At 37.1% G+C, this 25557-nt stretch overlaps 1 protein-coding gene across 4 annotated transcripts in view; it reads left to right on the forward strand.

Annotated features, from left to right (window-relative positions):
* Positions 1-25557, forward strand: part of lrba (LPS-responsive vesicle trafficking, beach and anchor containing) — a 257432-nt gene that overhangs the window by 192309 nt on the left and 39566 nt on the right. For all 4 annotated transcript variants that reach the window (XM_079850095.1, XM_079850096.1, XM_079850093.1 and 1 more), the window contains exons 43-46: positions 190-302; positions 8525-8665; positions 10941-11060; positions 15734-15886. In XM_079850095.1, coding sequence (XP_079706221.1) covers positions 190-302; positions 8525-8665; positions 10941-11060; positions 15734-15886 — 527 coding nt within the window. The remainder of the gene's footprint in view (positions 1-189; positions 303-8524; positions 8666-10940; positions 11061-15733; positions 15887-25557) is intronic.

The following is a 25557-nucleotide window of genomic DNA, read 5'->3' on the forward strand; positions in this document are numbered from 1 at the left end:
ATGAAATAGTTTTTCTTGTAAAATGTAAAATAATCTTTGTATCATTTACAACTTTGCATAATAATTTAGTGTTTCAGTGACTCTATTTAAAGGACTGTACTTAAGGGACATGATGACGAAGTGAAATCATGGTCATGATAAAGGTAACAAGACTCAAGGAAATGTGTTTTGACACTCCTTGTATTTCAGGTCGTACATTTAATGATCTGAACCAGTATCCTGTGTTCCCCTGGGTAATCACCAACTACGACAGTGAAGATCTCGATCTCACCCTGCCCAGTAACTACAGAGATCTGTCCAAGGTAAACACATGACCACATAGACACACACACAAACACTCTGAGCCAACAACCTGAACCTCAGTGAACTCCTGTAGTTTCAAAGACTGAAGGACATGTCTGAAGTAAAGTTTTGAAAACACAAATACACGGGAGTATTTGAGTGAAAACCCGGTCCGGCAGCTTTAACGATGAAGCTGAGCCTGATAGACAGACGTAACTGTCTAGCGAGGGAGGGAATGACTGCCGCTGTAGACTCATCGCTGTGAGTCTGACCGTACATGTAGTAAAGCGTTTGCGGCCGTGTGCGCGTCACCTCATGCCAGGCACCCTCAACCGCAGACAAGTCAGATAATGGGTCCGTGTCTCTCCTCCTCCCCTCTCCCCCTCAATCAACCCCTCAGAAGCCCCCTACATCCCGCCTCTCACCTCCTCCCCCATTCCCGTTAGCTAGCCAGCCTCCCTAAGGAGCTAATTAATGAGCATAGTAGTACTTGAGCTAACCACACAGACAGACTGACACAGCTCGCTGCTGGGAACACCAGACCTGCCTTTGTCTCTCTCAGTCTCTCGCTCAATACATAGGTATCTTAAATTGTATCACACCATTTGAAGGCAGCTCAGGAGGATTTATGTCCTTGGCCGATAACGTTTTTTTTTTTGTCTCTTCCTGATTCAACAGTATCAATTACACGCACTGTTCTTACACTAATTTCTTTTAAATACAGATATTTAGTGGCCAGTCACGTCGATGCTTATACTGAAGAGTAGGGTGGCTCAATGTTTGATATAATCCTGATATACATATATAGTAAAATTGCTACAATTCAATGGCTGCAAATGAGATGTACACTAACGCTCCAAAGTTTGGAGTCAGTAAGTGTTCTAAGTATCTTATCTAGTCGGTAAGTATCTTGTGCTCACCAAGGATGACCAAGACTATTACTATCACCAAGACTATTATTTTTTAGTTTTCAATTTTCATTTTCAGCATCCTTTCTCAGTGTCACATGATCCTTCAGAAATCATTATAATATGCTGATATGGTGTTCAAGTAACATTTCTGATTATCGATATTGAAAATGGTTGTGTTGCCTAATATTTTTGTGGAAACTGAGATACATTTATTTCAGGATTCTTTGATTAATTTAAAGTAAAAAAAAAATGGTTTTTATTTGAAATGGAAATCTTGAAACAATTTTGATAAATTTAATGCATCCTTGCTGAATAAAATTATACATTTTTGAATTGCCGCATATTTTACCCAGTAGTGTTTACTTTAATTCAAAAAATAAAATAAATTGTTATATTGGCAAGAATATTGACAGATTTTGAAACAGATTTTGTTTTTAATTCGACTAAAGTGTCTACTTGCATTAATCTCTCTTGTTTCTGTAGTAGTGCAGCATGTTAAATATATTTTTTTTTAATTTTGTCATAAAATTAGTTTTAAATACTTCAAAATCCTTTTTTGTATTCCAGAGGTTTAGTATGGACTCCACTGTATAATAAATGTTTAATCATACATATGATACATAGGATTAGATATGCTGTGTCTTACATTATAATATAGCATATTACAACACTGTAAATCTATAGCCTGGGACACACCAATCCATCTTCAAAGAACTAGCGGCAAAGAAAACCGACAATGTTGTCGCCTCGCGTCGACTGCATCTGGACCAAAAAGCTGCGCTTGAACAAACAACATAGACTACAACTGACTGCAAAGCAAACTAGTATGTGCATTCTGAACCTGCGTGTAAGGAATTAACTGTCTATATCAGGTATCAATAGTCTATATTCGTCATTCAAAAGGAGAAACTGAAAAAAGGATCATCGCTTGCTTACCATTTTGAATATCAGTAATGTTGATCATTTTCTTCATTTTAAGCTGCTCATGTTGTTAAAAATATTCACCTTCTGGAATGCTCGGGTTGGGTTGGATAACATAACATTAGAACGTCTTGACTTACTTGCTCTCTTTCATTACTTTCGCTTTAATTCTCGTGCACTGACTCGTTCGCTAAACTGAACAACCAATCAGGTCCCACTCTCACCGACGGCCCCAACGCCGATTCAACATACTGAATCAGGCAAACTGCCGCCGGTGTGTCCCGGCCTAAATTTTGGTTGCCTTTCCCCAATCCACATTGCAGCTATTCAAACAAGTACAGTGTTCTCCTGAATCAGGACTTATACTAAAATACTTGTGCCAGTGAATCGAGATTGTTCCCCTGGTTGATTATTCTGTGGTCCTGACCTTGGTCTAATTGCAATCGATTGTTGTGTAGCGGGTTTACCTCTGAACTACTAATAGCTGCTTTGCTGAAGTGACAGTGATTAACCAGGATTAGTCAGAACATGCTATTTCAGTCTGATCTGTTTTGTCCTGATGATGGTGGTTATTATCATTTTAATTAAATGCATTTCACTTATGTTTGTATCTTAAAACCAGTGTCTTAAAGAGCTGCTTTCTCAGTGTAGACCTGATAAATATTTCATGTCAAGTGCTGGGGGGCACTCCTCCAAAAGAATGCTCTTTACTTGCATTACACCATTTTGGTAATTGAGTTGTAGGACAAAAGTTGTGTTTTAAAACGCCTCCACCCTCAAACTCCACTTTAAAAGTGCTTGTGAAATCTTGCCAGTCACTGCCTCAAAAATGACCATCAATTTCATGTAATGGTGGCCAATGGAGGGAGGACAGAAGATTACTTTTAGAGCTCAGATGATCGAACGTGTGTCCACTCTGACCCAAAATGGCAGAATAAATCAGTTCTAAGAGGCAGGAAAACAAAGGACTGAGAGATAATGGAAGATACATTTCTGTGGAAAAACAACCGTGATGTTTCAGAAGTCACCCTTACTGTCTTCAGTCTGAGATCATTGCTCACGTATTGCTCTCCAGTGGAGGTTTATATGTAAGATGCTATCTGTATCTTCTGCGTTGTTTTACCAATTCAGATCCGGCAAGCACCATGCTTCTTTCAGGTACTATATATATATATATATAGTTCTGGGCAATATATATATATATATATATATATATATATATATTGCCCAGAACTATATATATATATATATATATATATATATATATATATATATATATATATATTACATATTGCCCAGAACTATATATATATATATATATATATATATATATATGTATGTATATATATATATATATATATATATATATATATATATATATATATATATATATATATATATATATATATATATATATATAGTTCTGGACAATATGTAATGGATATAATTATTATATTTTCGATGAAAATCTTATCCCGATCCACTATGTGAAGGCTCGCATTTCTCATTTAAATGCACATCAATCAAAACATGTCGCAATCTGTGACAAAGCCGATGAGAGCCAGTGAGCGTTTGATATCACTGCCGTAAAACATATCGTAAAGCTTCTTGAGGCAGCAATTTTTTTAATTTACAAGGAGTGCGGGATTTGACATTTATGGTCGCTGCTGAGAATGGAGATAAAGATCACTGAATAAAGGCTTGAATTTGGGTCTGTTCCTCACAATTACAGAACACAAATAGTGCGATAGAGTGATTGAGTGATTTGTGAATTTATGTTGCATTTTGGTGCATTTTATGGTTTTATACTATACTGAGAAAATGCCCTTAGTGTTAACAAATAAATTAATTCATGATAAATAATGGTTAAACAATTACAGAAATGTTATTTGTTTTAAGGTTTTAAAGTGTAGTGTTGTTTAACACTATGTAAATCATTCGAAACAAGTTTGCAGTAGAAGTTACACAGAACAGAACAAAATGTTATTTCATATTAAATAGATGAGTAAACTGTGTTTAATAAATGCGACTGAAAACATAATACCATTGCTATGACAGTTAAATACAATAGAATCATAATGCCACTATTTAAATATTCATAAATAAGGATTCATACACATTTGTACATCTGTATAGTTGTTCATATGTAAATAATTTCCGTTTTACCGGTGTTCATATGCAATGCTGGGTATATTACTTAGAAATTGGTTGCTGATTCCAAATTACATGACAAATTTTAGTTAGTAACATAATCCATTACATTACACATTTAAGGTAATGTAATCAGACTACTTTTTGATTACTTTTAGATTACTTTTGACCTACCTCATTTATCATATTGATTTGAATAGGATAATGTTGTACCATATTGATATAAAAATGGCCAGCACACAGCTTGGAGCATATCTTTTTATTTTTTTATTAATTTGTTCTTCCCCTGTGCCGTTTCTTTGCAATGGCTTCTTCCCACTAGGTTAAAAGACAACAGACCTATAAACCATCATACATCACCCTCGCCTTTGTTTCTCTCTCTTTCCCTCCCTCCCTCAAACTCTCTCTCGAGTTTTGACAGCCTTGCCTTTATGTTCAGTCAAGCTTTCAAGCCTTAGGGAGAAACGGAGGCCGAGCAAGAGCAGCCCCCTCATCTTCCACCCCTCCCTCTGTAGCGAACAACAGCAAATCTCAACAATCTTTATTACAACTGCTTTATTCATGCTGTTGACACAGGCAATATCAGTGTATGGCCAGTGGACCATGACATCACAGCCTCGCCTGTGAAGGCCGTCTGAACCTTGTATAAGCTGTGCGTCTTTCCTCTTTTTGTCCTTAACCCCTCCCGCTCTCGCTTGTCGTCTGCCTATGCCACATCCCAGCTCTGCTTTGATAGAAACAGGTCATGTGGGACCTTTTACATAGCGGGGTGAAATTGCCATAGACGCTGTGTGACACGCACTGTCTTTCCTGCGGGCAGAAGAATGTGCTTCATGAATTTATGTTCCTTTTGTCTCATCGTTGTGACCCTGCTGGCTTTCTTATCATAAACTCTAACCTTTTCATGACATCTGGTACAGCTGGAGTTATCACTGCAGCCAGAAAGAACAAAACTGACACAACTGAGTGAGCTGCTCACCTAATGGAATAGATAGTAAATGGCAACAAAAATAGCACTCCCTTGTTCACTTAAAGTCGCGTGTGTTATGGAAGTAGCTGCGTTTTTTTTTACCCAACCTTATGTACATCCAAGTGAAACGTACTATCGTGAAGAAAAAAAAGTAGGATGGAGCTCTGTTCATCAGTGGTCGATTGGATGGAGGCAGATCTGAATTTGAATTTGCAGTTGATTGTGAGAAAGGAACTTGATTTAAGTGGACTAAATGATTGGAGAAGTTAAAAATAACAAGTTAAAAAAAAATGAAACATGCATGGCTGAATCGTTCACAATGAGAACATTCAGATGCATTTAGAAAATAGGGTGAATTTCCATTTAATGCCGACTTTAATTGTGATATTGTGATAACAGAAAACTTAAATAATATGATTTCCATTGTTAAATTGTAAATGTATCATTTAATCCAGTATATTAAGAAATATATGATGGGTAACATCCTATACTAGTGGAGTAACAGAAAAAAAAGAAAATTAGTCCTGTCTAAGGCATAATTTTATATTTGTACATTAACATAAATAACACCTGAATATATTGACCTGTTTCTACACCCTCACAGTGATGTAGTTAATGGCATATTGATTTGCATCACAGCATTTACACCCTTTAAACTGAGCTCTAGATACATATTCACACCTTCTCTAATACATGCTTCAGGCTTTCCTCCATATATTTAAACTTCCTAATTCTGATGCCAAAGTTTCATCTGTTTATTTATTCACTCACATTTATTTTATTGAGAAAGTAGATAAAAAAACAGCTTGTTTAGCCATTTAGCATAGTGAATGGGTTAATCTAGTATTATAGCATATTATGGCACTTTTAAATGCTGTTTCAGTACAAAAAACACTTTCAGTGATTTTTTTTTTATTGATTTTTTTTATATTCAGTGCTTAAGTTAAGTCACTATCATTCTTTCTATGATATATTGGGATTTATTTGGAAATATCTGTGATGTTTGCCTGCCACAATTCACCCGGCACTGTCACAACCTGTGGAAGTTTAAAATAATGGTTTGTATACATTTTCATCATTGCAGTAGTAATTTTTTACAAATGATTGAGAAATGTTAGAACCATGGATATACCCATGTAGTGAAGCACACTTCTGGCATTTAAAGAGCCGATATAGGTGCTTACATCACAGTGGGTGCAAATTTTTGGGGCTATTTTGTCTAATTTGTTTGTGCTATTACCTGATTTGAATAAATCGTTCGCAAATAAACAAAGCTATCAGTCGCAATTCATGAATTCGCCTCAAAAGCCTGAATTTTGATCAGCACGGTGAAGTCCGCATACTGATAGCTACTGGCAGTCTGTTCAGATTTGCAGTCTAATTAAAAACATTGGGGCAGCTCATTTATTTGAGCCGTCACTAGAGAAATATTCAGCAGTGCTGCCAGAGCGTATTAGGATCGGTGGTGTGCGTTCACTCCATCACACTGCGCTGGGGTATGGGGATAACCCTGATGAACGACACTGTCATGAAACCCTATTGTACTGGAGAGCCTCCGACGGTAATTTACTGCCGTAAACAACACGAGGGGCTCGCACGAACACACACTCGTATACATGCACACAAATTTACACATTCACATAGAAACACACTCTCACTCACGCACACTCTGAGCTATGACAGAGATGTTTTTTATCCCGCTCACCCTTTTCTTTCTTTAATGAGGGTCCTGTTATTACCGCAATCAATCAGTTAAATCGCGCAATGTTTAATTCAGTATGTGTTCTCACCGTAGTTGCCACAAGAGAGCAGACCGTGTGTCATTGTCAGCCCAGGGCTGCATTCCACTTTAACGCACACACACACAGACACACACGGATTGCATTTGAGTCCATGCAGCATGAGTCTATTACATTTCAGTGGCAATTATTACGAGCTTTAATGATTTACTATCAAATGTTGATTAAACCGTGCTCCTTTTTAAATCCCAATTAAATCCAAGACATAGTTTAATCACGATTATATTAGAATTAGTGGAATATAATTAACCTCTATTTTTAAATGAGACCCACAGTCCTTGGCCTTGTTGCACAGTGGTAAATGCCGGCACACATGGACACATATGCACAGTGGAGCATTAAAAGATACAACCGCAGGTTTCACACCCATATTGTCCTAACACCATTGTGATCAATAGAAAACCAGCTGAGGGCCCTCATTATAGAGCTATGATATGAGCAAGAGATTGAGATGGTCAATCTGTCCTGCTTACTCTCATTTCAAGGAGCTTCATCATTCCGTTACTATTGATCAAACTAAGGAATGAGAGACGGACAGAGAGCTGCAGTCATTTTCAAGAGTAATAAAGACTCAGCAGGGTAATAACAATACATATAAATGAGCATTTAAATAATGGCCTGCTTCCATACGCTGGGTTTCTTCAGATCAATAATAAATTAAACTAGCTAATCAATACTTTTGATACAACCCAATGCAGGACAGGATTATATTAGTATTAGTCATATAGGAATGCCACATATGAACTTCCTCATGAACTCCCTTGCCTTACTATGAAAATAACTTTTATTATTAATGGTTAACACCATTAAGAATTCACAAATGTACACTTACTTTTCAAAATTAATTATTTAGCAAGGATGCATAAAATCACGCAGATTTTTTTTTTCTTTTGAACTTTCTATTTCTCATTTCTCTTTATTATTTTTTTTATCACTGTTCACACAAAAATATTAAGCAGTACATGCGTATTCAACATTAAAAATAATAAGAAATGTTTTCTGAGAGCCAAATCAGCATATTAGAGTAATTTACAAAGGATCATGTGACACTGACGCAATTCTGCTTTGCCCTCAGTGGAAATGTAAATGGGTACAATTCTTTTGGTCACACTTTATTTATGTTACAGTTTAATTATACAGCTACATGTAAGTATAACTGAGTAATATTTATTAGCAACATGTACTTACTGTAGAGTTGGGATTAGGGTTTAGTTTGGATTAGTTGCTTGTAATTATGCATCATTTACTGTTTGAAATATAGTAAATATAGGTAAAGGTGTATATAGGTAATTATACACAGCTTCACACAGATATTGATATTTAAAATAACCTATTATTTATTAATCTAGTATTGATTAAACTTAACAGCTGCAGTAAATTAATTTACATTAATTATTGTTGTTGTTGTTTTTTTACCCCCACGCCAACATTAATTTTCTCATATTTAATGCCTGTAGTCCTTGTTCTCACATTGTCTTTTCTCATTACAGCCCATTGGTGCACTCAACCCAAAGAGAGCTGCATTCTTCTCAGAACGTTTTGAATCATGGGAGGACGATCAGGTGCCCAAATTCCACTACGGCACACACTATTCCACCTCCAGCTTTACTCAGATGTGGCTACTCAGGACTGTAAGTTACACACACACACACGCACACACACACTCACACAGACAGTCTGGTTCGCTATCTTTATGGGGGCTTTCCATAAACGTAATGTCTTTTATACTGTACAAACTGTATATTCTATCCCCTTACACTAACCCTAAACCTACCCATCACAGAAACCTTTCTGCATTTTTACATTTTCAAAAAAAATAACATAAGATTTATATCATATTCCATTGATTTATAAGCTTGTTTGCTTATGGGGACCTCAATGACACCATGGGTTATGGGATCAATTTCCCGCCTAAAGTATTGCATTTCTCTGATTCGATCATAAACTTACGCATTACATACCGTTTCACAGCTGGCGAACGATCCCGGCTTCAGCGTCATCATTACGACACGGCATTATTACGGCTTTTGTTCTCACAGCGCGCGTTCCGGGACTGAACACGGCAATGTTACTAGGTCCCCAACCCGGCATCGAACCCGGCATCAATCCCGGGTCGTGTTTGCGTTCACACAGAAGGCACTCTGGCAATTTGCCGGCAATTTCCCGGGTTCAAAGCGCTGTGTGAAAGGGGCTAAACAGACAGTTTGTGCAATATATTTTTACATGTGTTTTTAAATTTTTGATTCACGCTTATTATTTTTTGATCCGTGGCTGCAATACTTTAGGCGGGATTTTGATCCCATAGTGGGTCCCCATGAGTCAGTGTGCATTCATGTTGAAGTCCCCACCAGGATAGAAAAATAGGCTCACCCGATCTCACCCACACTCACATGCAGATATCAAGCACAACAGTTTTTCCAACTAACACCAAACTGCACAAAACAAAATGCTCCAGTACCAGTTTTTAAATCTTTTTTATAGCATCAGAGAGAAAAGCCTGTCAGTGTCCCATTTGTCGATGCATTATTTGACTTCCTTTAATGTTTATTTTAACGTTCCTTTAACCTTCATAATCTGTTTGTGTAGGACGAATAAATGGGACATGATCATAATTGTCCAAATGATTTGCCACTTTTAAAGGGTTTTAAAACAGACAGTGACTCTGTGCTCTTCATGCTGCAGTAAAATGCTAAACATTCATCATGTGATCGGTTGTGAAACACATTGCAACTAATTGTTGTTTATAATTGGGCATGTGTGTGTGCTCAGTCAGGTTGATTTATTGTTATATTGAAATGTAGGCCTTATCTGCATACTAACAAACTCAGAACACATCGCTCATCTTCCCTTCATCCTTTGTGTTCTAATATCTGCAAAGAACAAAGACATGACACTCTGGAGGAAAAATACTTCATGGTTTATAACAATATTTTGAGCAAGCATAGTTTAGTACAATAAAAGCAGTTCTACAGTATATTAGTTTTAGAGTAATGAAGTCCCATAATCTTCAACAACTCACAAAGCCTTTGTACAGTGTCAGTTACTCTTCATTTAAATTATGTCTGTGTTTTATTTTTCACATTTATTTTTTATATATATTGTCTATTCACATATTCCTTATAAATTCTGCACACAAAGAGAGAGGGCTAGAGGTCACTAACCCATTTCTGGCCATCTCTGTAATTGTTACAGTTTTTCACTTTCATTGCCATTCCCTGTTGGCCCATTGTATTGATCCCTTCTCATTATTATCAGGCTTATCCCAAATCCACTTCACCAAACACCCTAATTCATGTACCATAGCACAAATCAGCAACCTCATGATATCGAGGCTCTTGACAGAGAAAAGGAGGGCGTTAAATTCAGTCAAACACCCAAAAGCTTCTGCGTAATTAGGATATTTTTCTTACATGGTGTAGCCTACCGGGGTGTTATTCACTCTAATTGCGTCCTTCTCATCGGGGAGGTATTGTTTCAAAAGAACCACCTATTGATTCTGCACAAACAAGATTAAGCATGATTAGAAAAGAACAAATAATGCACTTGTAAAGGCTTTACTGTCTGCCCGGGGTTAATAACAGGTTTCTTTAGCATTCAGGTCCTTTTTTTGGAGAGGATGTCGTCATTTAGTGCACACAAATTAGGATCATATTGTATAGGGCTTTGTTATGAACAGCAGGAATCTATGCTAAGTAGGAGATACTGACTGGGTTGCACATTGAAAAATGTTCAAATTGGAGGCTAAATATTGATCAAAGTAGACTCGTAGTTATTAAATTCATGATCTTTGTTCAGTGGAATTTGCCCTGTAGTTGTTTTAGGTCATAACATGAGTTTTTAATACTCGTTTTAGCATTAATGTGTGTGGAAAGTAAGATTTTTTTTTCTCTTCTCTCTTATTCTCAGGAGCCTTTCACAACATTCTTCCTGAATTTCCAAGGTGGGAAATTTGACCATGCAGATCGCACTTTCTCCTCAGTGTCCAGAGCCTGGAGAAACTGCCAGAGGGACACATCTGACGTGAAGGTACGTCCATGTATGTGCAGGGCGACGCACATGCATACAGCATGGATGAATTGTCATATTACCATAGAAATGCTTCATATTTTTACTTTAAGTGTAATTTTATTGTTAACTCATCCATATTTATACACGTATTTCTTCTCAGCCGGGGATCAGCCCGTCCCTGGCCTGGATTTGGTTTTCGTCTTCCACTGATATTTTGTTTTTTCACAAATGTGGAGACTATTACATGATTAGACGTTTCTCTAGTGAGTTGACTTCCTCTTGGTAACCGGAGCTTGCTGGGACTTGGTGTGAGGGCAGTTGTCATGGAGACACTGCAGCTCTCTGCCCGGCTGCCCCCATCACCTCTCCATAAAAACTGGCCTTAGCACATGTACGGTCACAAGCAATCCTTGTCATGCTACCATGAAAGCGTCAAGGGTCCTTGATCAAAGCTTTAAACTAATCTTGAATTCGAACTTCCCCCCTTTCCTCCCTTACACTCTCCCTTGCGAAACCCTTCATAACACTCTAACCCTCAGCTGAACCTTTTGTTGTTCAGCCCCAAACCAAAGTCAGACAGCAATCCCAACTGTGCACTGTAGCCCCTCAGAGGCCCTCAAAGTGCTCTGCATTGACTTCAGCAAATGTCCAGACCTCTTGAAATATTCATTACAACAGACAGCCATTTTGTTAGCACGCTCGTTGCATGCTGGCCTTTTTTCGGGGGCTGATTGCACTCATTTGATAAAAAGACATGTGGCTCACATTACATGGTCACACTTGATATCGAAAGCTTACTCAAAACCCAGTTTGGTTTCTGCGTAAGGTTGTCACTGTGGATCAGCGTAACAGGATTGGCACACATCAAAACTGAGTTAAGGACTTGACTAAAAACCTCGAAATTACCACCAGTTTATTTGACTTTGAAGCTGTGGAACATTTCAAACATGCTTTACCCTGCTCAACCTTGCAAAAAAGGTCTGATAGGTGCAAATGAGAAGCAAAGGGCCTTCAAATGTAATAATGTATCAATTTGCCATGCTGTTATCCCTTTTACTTAAAAAACAAAACAAAAAGCACAGCAGTCCCCCACATTTAGAAACACCCCCTTTATTCTACTAAGGGGTGAAAAGCCTTTAGCAGTTTTTGTGTCCAGGCTAAAGAGAGCTATAATGGCGTAAAGCCATGATCCTGTCTGTCTCTAGCCAGGCAAACTCTGGCCTGACCTTTAACCTCCATCCCTTGACCCCCGTGCACTAGGCTGAAAGCAATGCGGACACTGAAAGTTTCCCCTCAGGGGAATCAGAGGGGGCCCAGGGGCACCCTTCTCTATTGACCCACAGCAGGACAGGATTTTGGATCACAGGTTTTGCCCTCTGACCAGTTCTGCTCAAGGGCCATTGCACATAATAGCACCTCCCGTACCCCCGATCTCGCTCTCTCTCTCCCCCACCACTGGTTAAGTGGCTTTGGGTCTTTGTGCCGCCAGTGAAGACGCCAAATTTACGCCAGACTCCATACATGAACCTTAGGGCGCCTGGTGCCATTGTAAAATTGTGACCTTTTTGTTTTAAAGACTTCGGTTTTAAAGAGAGGACCAAAAAGAAGCAAGGCAGGAGGCTAGTTTTGAACTTCCACCATTTGTTTGCTCACCTAATTGGCCTCTAGAAATGCACTGAGGAGCTGTTTTGTAGATACATAGCATTCAAATTGAGGGTCTCTATCTGTATTATGTTATATTAAGTATAGTTTACTGACATTGTAATTGCTGGTGTTCTTATTATTATTATAGCCCATAGAACCGCTTGCAGGAAAGTTATGAAATTTGGCACATAGATACAGGATAGACTGAACAGTCACCATAGCAAATTTGGAGTCTCTAACCCAATCCCTCTAGCGCCACCAACTGTCCAAAGTTTCACTCATGTTTATGCTAATAACTTTTGAACCATTAGGGCTAGAAATTATTTCCGTCATGAAAAACCTACTTTTTTGAACTCTTCCCAGGATGTGAAGTCTTCCCAGTACCATGCAGACAAAAGTTATGGAATTCATGTCAATTCTAAACAAATTTTACGTAGTGCTTGCGAAAACAGACATAAGGCTGTATCTCCGCAACACTTTATCGTATTCAGACCAAACTTGGTACATGTTATCACATGCATGACCTGAGGCTACATGTTGCGTTTTGGCGCAGCGCCACCTACTGGTCCGGAGATATGAAAAATTGCTATTTTTGCTTATAACTTCTGAACAGTTTGTTCAAAAATCATAGAAATTGTCTTGTTAGATTCAGGGCGTCATGCTGAGTCAACTGAGATCTTTTTTTTTTTTTTCATATCGACCATTTTAGGCGTCGGCCATTTAGAATTTTGTACCAAAATGCTGTATTTTATGAACTCATGAATTGAAATGAGAATGAGAAACGAAATGAGATATTTTCACCAAATTTGACACATACATGTATGGGCTCACTCTGAGGACACATAAAAACAATAGTGGGACTGTGCCTCTTGTTGGCACTATAATAGACAAAATATGAAATTGCCTTTGACTTCAATACAGTATTGTTATATACATATGCTATATTTTATGAATGCATTAGCATATCGTTACGAAACTCAGTATGAGTCATCGGTACCATACCTTGAAGGTACTCAAAAAGTTTCGGCAGCGCCACCTTGTGGTAAAAAGAAAATTTCCAAAAATGCTAATAACTTTTGAATAAATTTGCCTATTGTAATGACACTGGTCTTAATAGATTATGTGGGTTATGCCGAAAACATAGATACCAATTTTGCCATAGGCAGCCAAACTTCCTGTCTGTCATCTTTATTTTCTTTTAAAACCGATTTTTTCGAACTTCTCCTAGACCGTTTGTCCGATTTTCACCAAAATCGAATCGTATCATCTCCAGACCGTGCCGACAACATGTTATGGATTTTGTGTCGATAGATGAAAGTTGAGGCAAAATGCCAAAATTACTATTCAGGCTTTATCTCTGCAATACATTGACATATTGACAACAAACTTGGTATATGTCATTGTCACCTCACTCTGACCACACCATATCAAGTGACAAATCATTAAATCATATTATTAGTGACTGTATAATAATGCCTAAAATCATCTTAAAATGTCTTTAATTGCTCATTGTTGCAGTTGGTCTGACACTCCCAGACATGTTGGCTTTGTCATGTTGGTTTGTTATCGTCTTTGCGCTTGGCCCCGATAATTGCTGCTTGCAGATATATTGTAATTTGTTCTTATAAGAATGATTGAATTTAGGCCTAAAATGTTATTCTTCTACATTGAAACATTAACCATGTGGTTATGCTCTAACCTTTGCATGGACCCATCCTAGAGAACAGTAACGTTAGATTCAGTAGGTTCAGATACCAGTCTGTGATACAGAGTGTGTGATAGACTGTCAAGTTAGATGGTTCTCCCAGGGGACTCGTGTTTCTGCAGAGCAAGAGCTTGTTGTTTATGCTCCTAGTACTAACTTAACACTTCCAGCTCGAGTGTGTAAATGAATGTATAAGGTATAATAAGATGCAGAGAGACAGATGAATAGAAGAGTGGAATTGTACCAAGTACAAGTTAACCATTTTAATTTGATGGCCGATATTTTTACCCATAAATTTAACTCTATTTCTGTCTTATTATGAATTGACAGGGTCAGATATTGGAATTAAGTTGACGTGCTAAATGACGTGCTATTTTTGAGCACTTGAATTGATCAGAAAACACTTTAGTTACACAGTAAAAGATTGTTAAATTATTTCTGTAAAACCGGAATAATATTCAAAAGCTTTAACCTTGTGATTTCATTATGTCACTAACTTTCCTCACCACTTTTTAAAACAATGTGACGCCCAAGCTTGTCATAAAGGAAGAAAGAGGTTTAGTGATATTTACCATGCTTTGACTGCAGTGTACCTCTGCACTGCTGTTTTGATGTTCTTTATTAGGATGACGTGCAGTCACCCTTTATGTGAAGATTTTAAAATATAAAACTGGAATAGTTCCAACCGGATCATTCATTCAGAGTGGCAGCGTGGCACAGATTAAAGGCTAAAGATTCAAAAAAGGAATAACTGATTCCTCCAGTCCTGATTCTCATTTAATGAGCTGTTATATTGTATAGCTATCTAGTATGTTTTGAAATACTTGAAACTGGATACATCAGTATTAGGCAGTAAACAACATTTCTTTCCTGTTTACTTTCTTGTTTGGAATGAATTATTAAATGAGATTTAATAAATACATTTTTGAAGTGTTGAATCGGTGGAAATATAGCTAATTTAGGGATGTCGAAATCATTGCGTTAAGGCATGCAATTAATTAAATACGTTGTAAATATGATGTCAGAAAACCCGAACATGCTAAATGATTGACAGACAGAGACTATTCTGAGTTTGGGTCGTCCCCTGACACTTTTTTTTTTTTTTTTATTTGAGACATAAAAACAACTTTAATTATGTTTTTATACATATACACATTTTTTTGTTTTATTCTTTCTTTAAAAATGAGCTAAATTTAATGGATCAACTACCAAAACTTTTGAGAATAATTAAGATAACATTTTTTAATGGATTGCTAGCCCTAATCTAATTATTTCATCATTTAATAATGTGAAATGTGTAGTTAAAAATATATATTTTTTCTTTTTTTTGTCTCTCTCACAGGAATTGATCCCTGAGTTCTATTACCTCCCAGAGATGTTTGTCAACTCCAATAATTACAATCTGGGAGTGATGGATGATGGGACGGTGGTGTCAGATGTGGAGCTGCCGCCTTGGGCCAAGAGTCCTGAGGATTTCGTACGCATCAACCGACTCGTACGTTCACTCTTTGTATCTCCATCTCTTTTCTTTCTCTCTGTCTCTCTCCATCTTTCTTTATCTCCCTTATTAAATTGCGGTTAAAGTGATGATTGCAAGTTGCTATGGCCAGAGTGTCTTTCTCTTTGTATCCATATGTGTGTGTGTGCGCTAACGCTGTGACCTGTTTTATGCTGATAATTACAACTCTGATATCAATCTGACTCTCCCATTAATCATCTCTTTCTGTGTGTGTGTGTGTGTGTCTCTCTCTCTCTCTCTCGCACACACAACCACAACCCCCTCATCTAATGTCACTGTTCTGACATGCACATAGATGTTCACACACTTTCACTAAGTCCTTGTGTTGGGTTGCACAGACTTTAGTTGTTTGATCACTATCAGGTGAAGTGCTGGTTGCTCTTTGATGTGTGTATGTGCTATAGGACATTAGTAGTCACAGGCGTACTGATTGCACTGTTTTGAGCAGCACCGGTGCTGCATTAATTTGCTTTATATCACAGACTTAAATAGCATGCCATTGCTTCTGTGCAGTGTGTCAAGTGTTCAATCTAAACTAACTGCATGGGCAGCTTGTAACCTGTAATAAGTGCAGATTATTAATGGTGACATGAGATCCTTTATTGTCAAAGCTCTTATATCTTCAGGATAAGCTGTCATCCTCAGCAGTATCTGCACATTCCCCTGCTCTGGTTTATTTTACTGTCTTGATATTGGTTTGCTTTTGCTTTCACTATGTTAGCAAATTAGGCCATGTACACAGTGAAAAGTTTTAGGAGTGACAGCTACGTTTAAATATGGGTGTGACTGTGAAGAAGACCATTGGATGCCAATATTCTCAATATTATTATTATTTTCATTTAAAATTCAGTGAAATAAATATTAGCAGGGATATTATTGACAGTTTTCTATTCATCATAGAATCCTGGAAATCATATTTTCCTCAAAAATATTGAGGCGCAGCTGTTTTCAACATTTATTATAATAAGATATGTTACTTAATCAATGAATCAGCCTATTAGAGTGATTTCTGAAAGATCATGACACTGAAGACTGGAGTAATGATGCTGAAAATGATGCTGAATATTCAGCTTTGCCATCACAGGAATGCATTATATTTGACAGTATATTAAAATAAAAGAGTTAGTAAAAAAAAATCTGGATTATTTATCCTGAATGGGCAGCTACTGTACTACCACAGCTAGCCAGCACTAATCCCACCCTACGTTCAACTGTTCTGACTATTCTTACCTCAAAACTGCTCTTAGATCAGTGTGATACCAACTCCTCAGTACTACCTATTATCCTATCAATTTCTGTTATACACTGTGCCATACAATATGCAAATGATAGGTGATACAGCTGATGCATCTGTAATCAGCTTCCATTTCCTCACTTTCCTGTATCAGGATTTATAAAACTGATCTCAGATCATTTTTACTAACACTCAATTAAGCTCAATGTATAGAGCAACACAGAGAGACACAACACGGATTGATTGACTTGGTCCAGTGTGAAGATTTAATATTGATCTGAACAGCAGGAATCGAGTGAAGTAAATGGGCAGGCATGTAATGGAAATACCATCCCTGTTAACCTACAGTGCTGTACATTGACCATTATAACATATTACATTACATGATCTTGACTAGCAAAGTTCATTATTAGTGTTCTAAAATTGTCTTCTAAAAGCTTGACAATTTTTCTTTTTGCTGAATCAAACTTCCAAACAGATACACTTAAAGGGTTAGTTTACCAAAAAATTACAATTCTGAGATCATTTACTCACTTTCATGTTGATCTAAACCCAGTCTTAACACAAATTATGATATTTTCAAAATTCTCTTATCTTTTTTTGTTCATCCATTGAAAGTCCTGTGACCTGTTTTATGGTGATATTACAACACTGATATTAGTCTGATGCTTTCATTCAGTTCTTTCTGTGTCTCACACACACACACACACACACACACACACACACACACACACACACACACACACACACACACACACACACACACACACACACACACACACACACACACACGTTAGGTTCCGGTATCTTTATGGGGACTATAGACATAATGATTTTTATACTGTACAAACTGTATATTCTATCCCCTTACACTAACTCTACCCCTAAACCTACTCATCACAGAAACCTTTTTGCATTTTCAAACCTTTTTGGGACCGCTGGCTGGTCAGGTGATCTCAGGTTTTACTATTTTTGTGGGGACATTTGGTCCTCACAATGTAAGTTAAACAATACACACAAACCCCCTCATCCAATGTAACTGTTTTGCACACAGACATCCACACTCTGTGTGTAGGGTCGCACAGACTTTAGCTGTTTGATCACTATCAGATGCTATTTGATGTGTGAATGTGCTATAGGAATATAATTGTACTGTTGTACAACACCCGTACTGTATTAATTGGCCTTATATCACAGACTCTGCCTGCCAACTAAGTGCATGGAAGTGCTTCTGTACAGTGCATCAAATCTTCTGACACAATCTAAACTAAATGCAGGGGCAGATTGTAGCCTGTAATATGTCTACATACCATGAGATCTTCAGCTTTGCTATCACAAGAATAAATTACATTTTACAAGAAATTAAAACAAAGAAAGTGTTATTCTAAATTGGAACAATATTTCAAATTATTACATTTTTTCAATATTATTTTTCAAATTACTTTTGTTCAATAAATGCTTATGATAACCTCACACTGCCAAAACCAAAGTACAAATAGATATTGTAAAAGTATTCCATATGAATCAAGCAGTATAATCAAAGTGTGCTGAAGTGTCACATAACTTCAAATATGTGTTGAATAGATTTAATTTAGGTTTTTATTCATAAATCAATATTGATCAACACACATAGATAAAGCGCATCAAATATAGTAAACACAGAAGTTCTAAGGTGCTTACTTGACACACAAAAACACACAAGGTTTCTTCTTGCATGTCAAGCAACTTGCATTAAACTGCTTGACTCATATGAATTACTTTAAATTGTGTCTTTTTGTACTTTCAATGGATGGACAAAAATAATGAGCAAATATTAAAACTATCTTCATTTCTGTTCTGAAGATAAATAAAAGGTGAGTAAAAGATGACAGAATAAAATTTTGGGGGTTAACTCTCCCTTCAAAGTGGCAAAAGCGTGGACACATCTACTAATTATTTACTGTATTATTAATTTTATCCTCATTTTATAATATAAGTTAGCCATTAAATCATTGTCCGCAATGTGATAATATTATACAAAAATAAAGAAGTATTACAACTATTGTTGATAGTGCAAGGGCAGTTTTAAGGAGTTTTGTGCTCATGAGAATAAATTCTGACCTAGGTCCATTTGTATCAGTCTACATATGCCAGATATGTTTTCGCTTGTGATATTTACGAAGACAATTTGATCTTTCTCTTTTGATCAGTCCTTGTTATTGACTCTTTGTTTGTGTAAGAAAAAAAGTGTGAATCATAAGGTTCCATGTGCTCTACGCTTAGCTGTGGTGTCTACAAATGTTGTGTTGAATCTTGTTAGTGAAGCTCAGCAGACACTCTTCTGCAAGTAAAGTCACAGGTTTTATCCTCTTTTCCAGTAATTAGATTTTTCAGTTGATCTTTTCATAATCCCAAAAAATGCTCTGATCTCTTACCGCTCTTTGTCAGCAGTTACATCCCAGAAACCTCTCATTAACATGATCTTCTCTGTCTCTCTTGTGTGTGCGTGCGTGCATGCGCGCGCGTGTGTGTGTGTGTGTGTGTGTGTGTGTGTGTGTGTGTAAAGTGGGCATGAGCACCGCTGATGACTTATAGCTGGCATTAGGGGATGTCAGCTGTTCTACTCTGCTACAATGGGCTACATTTGTAATGAGGGCGCAGACTCAGTCAGAGACAGACACATGCAGCAGAGAGCTAATGGCCTGCTACACTCTTTAGCTCATCTGTCACTAATGGCCAGAAAACAGCATGGTGCACACACTTGGTCATTTATGTTGTATAGATGATTAACAGCTAATTAAACTGCAATCTGCACAAGTCACGCTAATTGCATGCTTCCAGAAATAACTTCACTCACCATTGGTACATACTGTTTTTGTGAGCGCCTATGTATCCTCAGAACAGCAAAATAATTTCCTTAACATAATGCAAAATAATCTGTTGGCTCAAACAAACAAAAACACTGTTTGCGTCAATTTTTTTTTAGTTAACTTTTAATGAAATTACTTTCAGCCAACAAACTACATTAGAGGAACTTAATAATTTCTTAATAATTTCAGTCAGTTAAAATCCACAGCAAGTATAGAACATGCTAAACGTAACTTATTTTGCATGTAAGTTTAATGAACAAGTTTATTTGTCACTGGCATTAGTGCAGTCATTGCTTATGTTCAATGTAGTTTACATTCATGTATCCACTCTTCAGCACAATGGTAACCACAAAACTTCAATATAGTAAAAAGAAACTCATTTAAATGTCAAACATAACAGCATTAAACACTAAAAGGTCTTTCCTTTCACTAAAAAAAAAAAAACAACGTAAAATAACGCTTAATTTCAACATTAATTCTCCATATCTAGTCCTATGCAAAGCATGCTGGAACTTGAAATCCACTGCCCAATTTCAAGTTATCAAGACAATTTTATTAAGTTACTAACAACTTTTTTTTAAATCAACGCAGAAATTTGAGTTTACATTACACACAATATTAAGTTAATCTAATGATCAACATTATTACGTCGACAGAACTCATCAAAATAATGTTTGCAACTTAAAAGGTTTAATTAAATGAATAAATCAGAATTTGTATCTTGCAACCATGCATTTAAGTTGTTAACAGTTCCCCTGAATAACTTTTCAGATAACTGATCTAGTCTTAATATGCTTCAACCTAAAATTACCCCAGAAATATGTCCCTAAAGATTCAGTTTCCTAACAATTCTGCTTTCTTATTGGTTCCATTATTGATTCAGAAGCAAATATATTTTGTATTGCATTTATTGTCCTCAGCTGTCTGTTGCCAAATTATGATATCAGAATGGACCAGATATAAATATTATAAATAAATGTAATTCATTAATTTTAAAAGCTTTTTAATTACTTTTCACGGATTTTTAGAGGTGTCATATATGCAATCCAGTAACTAGCCCTTACTATATATAAATTTGAATCTTTCATTAATTCCTTCATTCACTTATTCATTTATTGAACTGTCTTATTTGTTGTCATTGGCTCATGCATTGGTCATAAGAGTCATTTTTTTCTGGAATCAGACTACACTGGTTGTGCTATGTGGTTTTGATTCGCTAAAAAGCTTTAGGTCAAAATATTAATTTATTCTAGAATTGTTCAACAGTGGTCATACTGTATATTTTATGCTGTAGATTCAGTAGCGATTTTATGCCACTGCTTATTAGTCATTTCGAGTTTTACATGGAGCAGGTCACCATGTTAACATCACATGACAAATTGAACACTACTCACTTTAACTTAGTAACCCCATGTTGTTGGACACCTTTGCTCACAGAATTAATTAATTATGGCTGGTTGATAATACTGTAGCTTTTAAAATTACATCACCATCTGAAAACTATTTTCTACTTTCGCGTGATGCTGAATCCATGTCACGTGATGTCAGTTGATAGATCCAAGATTACTACAGTACCATATTGACCAGCATAACATAAACTCAAAACACTGAGTGCACCTTTGAAGCTGTAATGTGTAATTTCTGAAGCACCAAACGGAAATATAATGAAATACAATGAAAAATAATGTTTTTAAGCAAGTTTCCCAAATGATGCGTTTCCCCTACTCTCTCCAAACTGTCTTTTCCCTGGGTCCTGTTATGTTAAATGGTGCTCACACTGGGCAGGATTCATGAGCATTGTAAATACATAAGTTTAAGGATGTGTGTTGGATTAAATGGGTATTTTAAACAGACCCCTGCTGAAATAAAAACATTTCCCTCTCCCTCTCTTCTCATAGCCTTCCCTCCCTTTCTGATGTCACGCGACACTCACATCAGCAGCGATTGTTGTTTTTACCACAGGGTCGAGGGAGAGGTTAAGAACTTGATCCCACCCGCCAGATAACAAGTCAGCTCTGGCCACTGTCATGCTAAAGAACATTCCACAATACATGACTAATCCTTCATCACATATTCACCCAGATATAACCGCAGCAGTGGCAGGTGATTGTAGACTTAACTGTGCAGTGACCTTGGACCAGGTTGCTCTCCATAAACCTCAAAAAGATCCTCAAGAATTATAAGGGAGATGTTTTCAGCCTAGAGGACAACTGTGGTTAGTGATGCTAACTAACATACTAGTACTTGCTTATCATGTGTTGACATTGAGGTTGATGTACTGTAAGTGGCAGTAGAGTGAGAAAGGTGTTAATATTTGCGTTTTATTGGATTTAACTGTTTAGTATTGCATCAGCTATTTAAAGGGCATGGTCATTTACTGGAAAAATACCATACTGGTCTTATTGCAGTACAAATTGTGTAAACTACATGTTTTATACCCTTTGACTACACTCATATCACAGCTGGTAACCACTCCAAGGCTTTATACTAAAAATGACTTGAGACCGTTAAAAACATTTAGTTGCCAAATGACTTTTGTTAGTTGGCAAATTAAAGAATCGATTATCATAGATGTATTTAAGAAGCATGTCATTCATATTCATGTTTTATCACAAACCAGTGTGGGATATGCATTAAACTGTCATTTTAAGCTTCACCGTCATTAAAAGATAATCTAGTATGAGAAGTAGTTGCCATATAATACATAGTGTACTACTACTGCAAACACAGGAAGCAAATATGCGCTTCAGTTCACTAAGGGCAAATCTTCTTAATTTACTTTTTGTCATTGTTAATTGATTGTTAATTTATTGCAGCAGACATACAGTTGTAATCCAAATTATTCATCCCCCATTGCAAATCAGGTTTATTGGCAAACTTTACAGACTTTCAGTTGTTTGCAATGAACAAATCAAACAAAAGTAATTGAAATAGCTCAACACAACAAATGTTTCAAGTGGTTTCCTCAAATTCAACTGAAAATGCAACTTTTAATGGCTCCTGCAGTCTCAAAATTATTCACCTGATTTGCAATGGGGGTTGCATAATTTTGATTACAACTGTATACATTTTAAATATGAGCAACTAGTTGGTAATTGAACTGATATTAAGTCTGCAAACATAAACTTTACATCATAGTAATAGTTCCCAGTTTATTTTCACAGTCTGTATATACACAGTACTGTACATGTTAGTATTTTCACTCAAAAAATGTTTTTAAGCGTTATTTATATCTTTTGCATAGTGTGTCAGTAGGAAATATCAGTTTACATTTCCAAACATTCATTTTGCCATTAATTGTAATAATCCAGTTAGATTTTTGTATGCAAGAGGAGTCTGACAACAGCCGGTATGCTCCACGCAGAGATCTGATCTCACCATCATCAAGTCTGTCTGCGATTACATGAAGAAACAGAAAAAAACTGAGACTGACTAAATCCAGAAGAATTGCGGCAATGTCTCCAAGACTCTCAAAGAAACCTATACCTAGTTTTTTCCTGAGCTCCACGCCACCAGACTCAAGTCATATTATACTGAGGACACTAATGCAGATGACAGTTGATCATCCACAGAGAGCATGTGCACGCATCAGATAGAAATGCCCTTATGATCTGAAGAGTGGCACAGTGACAGGGGACTGTTGTAAAGAATCACAGAGCTTGCAGATGCATGCATGTTTGCTTTCACAAATGTCAGGGTGTATTTGCTGATTGTAGGAAATTGGCTGAGTGATGAAAAGAATTTGATATGCTCCAAAACCAGGACATGATGCTGTGGTACGAGTTCTACTCTTGGTTACAACTTAATATTTACACTCACCTAAAGGATTATTAGGAACACCTGTTCAATTTCTCATTAATGCAATTATCTAATCAACCAATCACATGGCAGTTGCTTCAATGCATTTAGGGGTGTGGTCCTGGTCAAGACAATCTCCTGAACTCCAAACTGAATGTCAGAATGGGAACGAAAGGTGATTTAAGCAATTTTGAGCGTGGCATGGTTGTTGGTGCCAGACGGGCCGGTCTGAGTATTTCACAATCTGCTCAGTTACTGGGATTTTCACGCACAACCATTTCTAGGATTTACAAAGAATGGTGTGAAAAGGGAAAAACATCCAGTATGCGGCAGTCCTGTGGGCGAAAATGCCTTGTTGATGCTAGAGGTCAGAGGAGAATGGGCCGACTGATTCAAGCTGATAGAAGAGCAACTTTCACTGAAATAACCACTCGTTACAACCGAGGTATGCAGCAAAATAGGCTACAATTTGCACGAGCTCACCAAAATTGGACAGTTGAAGACTGGAAAAATGTTGCCTGGTCTGATGAGTCTCGATTTCTGTTGAGACATTCAGATGGTAGAGTCAGAATTTGGCGCAAACAGAATGAGAACATGGATCCATCATGCCTTGTTACCACTGTGCAGGCTGGTGGTGGTGGTGTAATGGTGTGGGGGATGTTTTCTTGGCACACTTTAGGCCCCTTAGTGCCAATTGGGCATCGTTTAAATGCCACGGCCTACCTGAGCATTGTTTCTGACCATGTCCATCCCTTTATGACCACTATGTACCCATCCTCTGATGGCTACTTCCAGCAGGATAATGCACCATGTCACAAAGCTCGAATCATTTCAAATTGGTTTCTTGAACATGACAATGAGTTCACTGTACTAAAATGGCCCCCACAGTCACCAGATCTCAACCCAATAGAGCATCTTTGGGATGTGGTGGAACGGGAGCTTCGTGCCCTGGATGTGCATCCCACAAATCTCCATCAACTGCAAGATGCTATCCTATCAATATGGGCCAACATTTCTAAAGAATGCTTTCAGCACCTTGTTGAATCAATGCCACGTAGAATTAAGGCAGTTCTGAAGGCGAAAGGGGGTCAAACACAGTATTAGTATGGTGTTCCTAATAATCCTTTAGGTGAGTGTATGTCATCTTTCTTGATATGAAAATGTTAGTTGTGTGGCATGTAGAGTTGCTTTCTATTTAGAATGTCCACATCAGTCACATATGAGTTTCTCTTACAGTTGCTGTAAGTGTGGATGCTGCCAGTGTTGGCTCAATAGGTTTTGGAACAGAGGTACTGTGTCACATAGTCAAGTATTTGTGTTTGCTAACTATTTGGATGACAATATGTGTATTATTCTGTTAGAACATTTGTGAAATGAACAGTCTAGTGTTTTACAGCACAAGCTTTTTTAGTGTTAGACTATGTTGAAGTCTACACTATAAAAATGATTTTTGAAGTTGAATTCATAGTGTCACTTGCTGTTTCTTTGTAATTATTTGTGACATTTACTAGCAATTTCTGAGTGAAAATACTCAAAAAATAAGTTTTTTAGTTTTTTGTGCATGCCAGCTGGGACCGATAACTGATTCGGCATTAAATCAAGCTCACACTTAGCTGAGAGACAAGTGTCATTTTAAGTTGAGCAAAAACATGCAGAAGACCGACATACACCCATGAACGCAGCGTCCTGAAGTTTGTCAGATTTATATGATGACAGCTTTTTGCACTTACTAAAGTGTGCTGGGATTTTGGGTGAGTCCATTAAGT

The sequence above is a fragment of the Squalius cephalus genome, assembly GCF_949319135.1.
Source record: "Squalius cephalus genome assembly, chromosome: 2".
Classification (NCBI taxonomy): Eukaryota; Metazoa; Chordata; class Actinopteri; order Cypriniformes; family Leuciscidae; genus Squalius; species Squalius cephalus.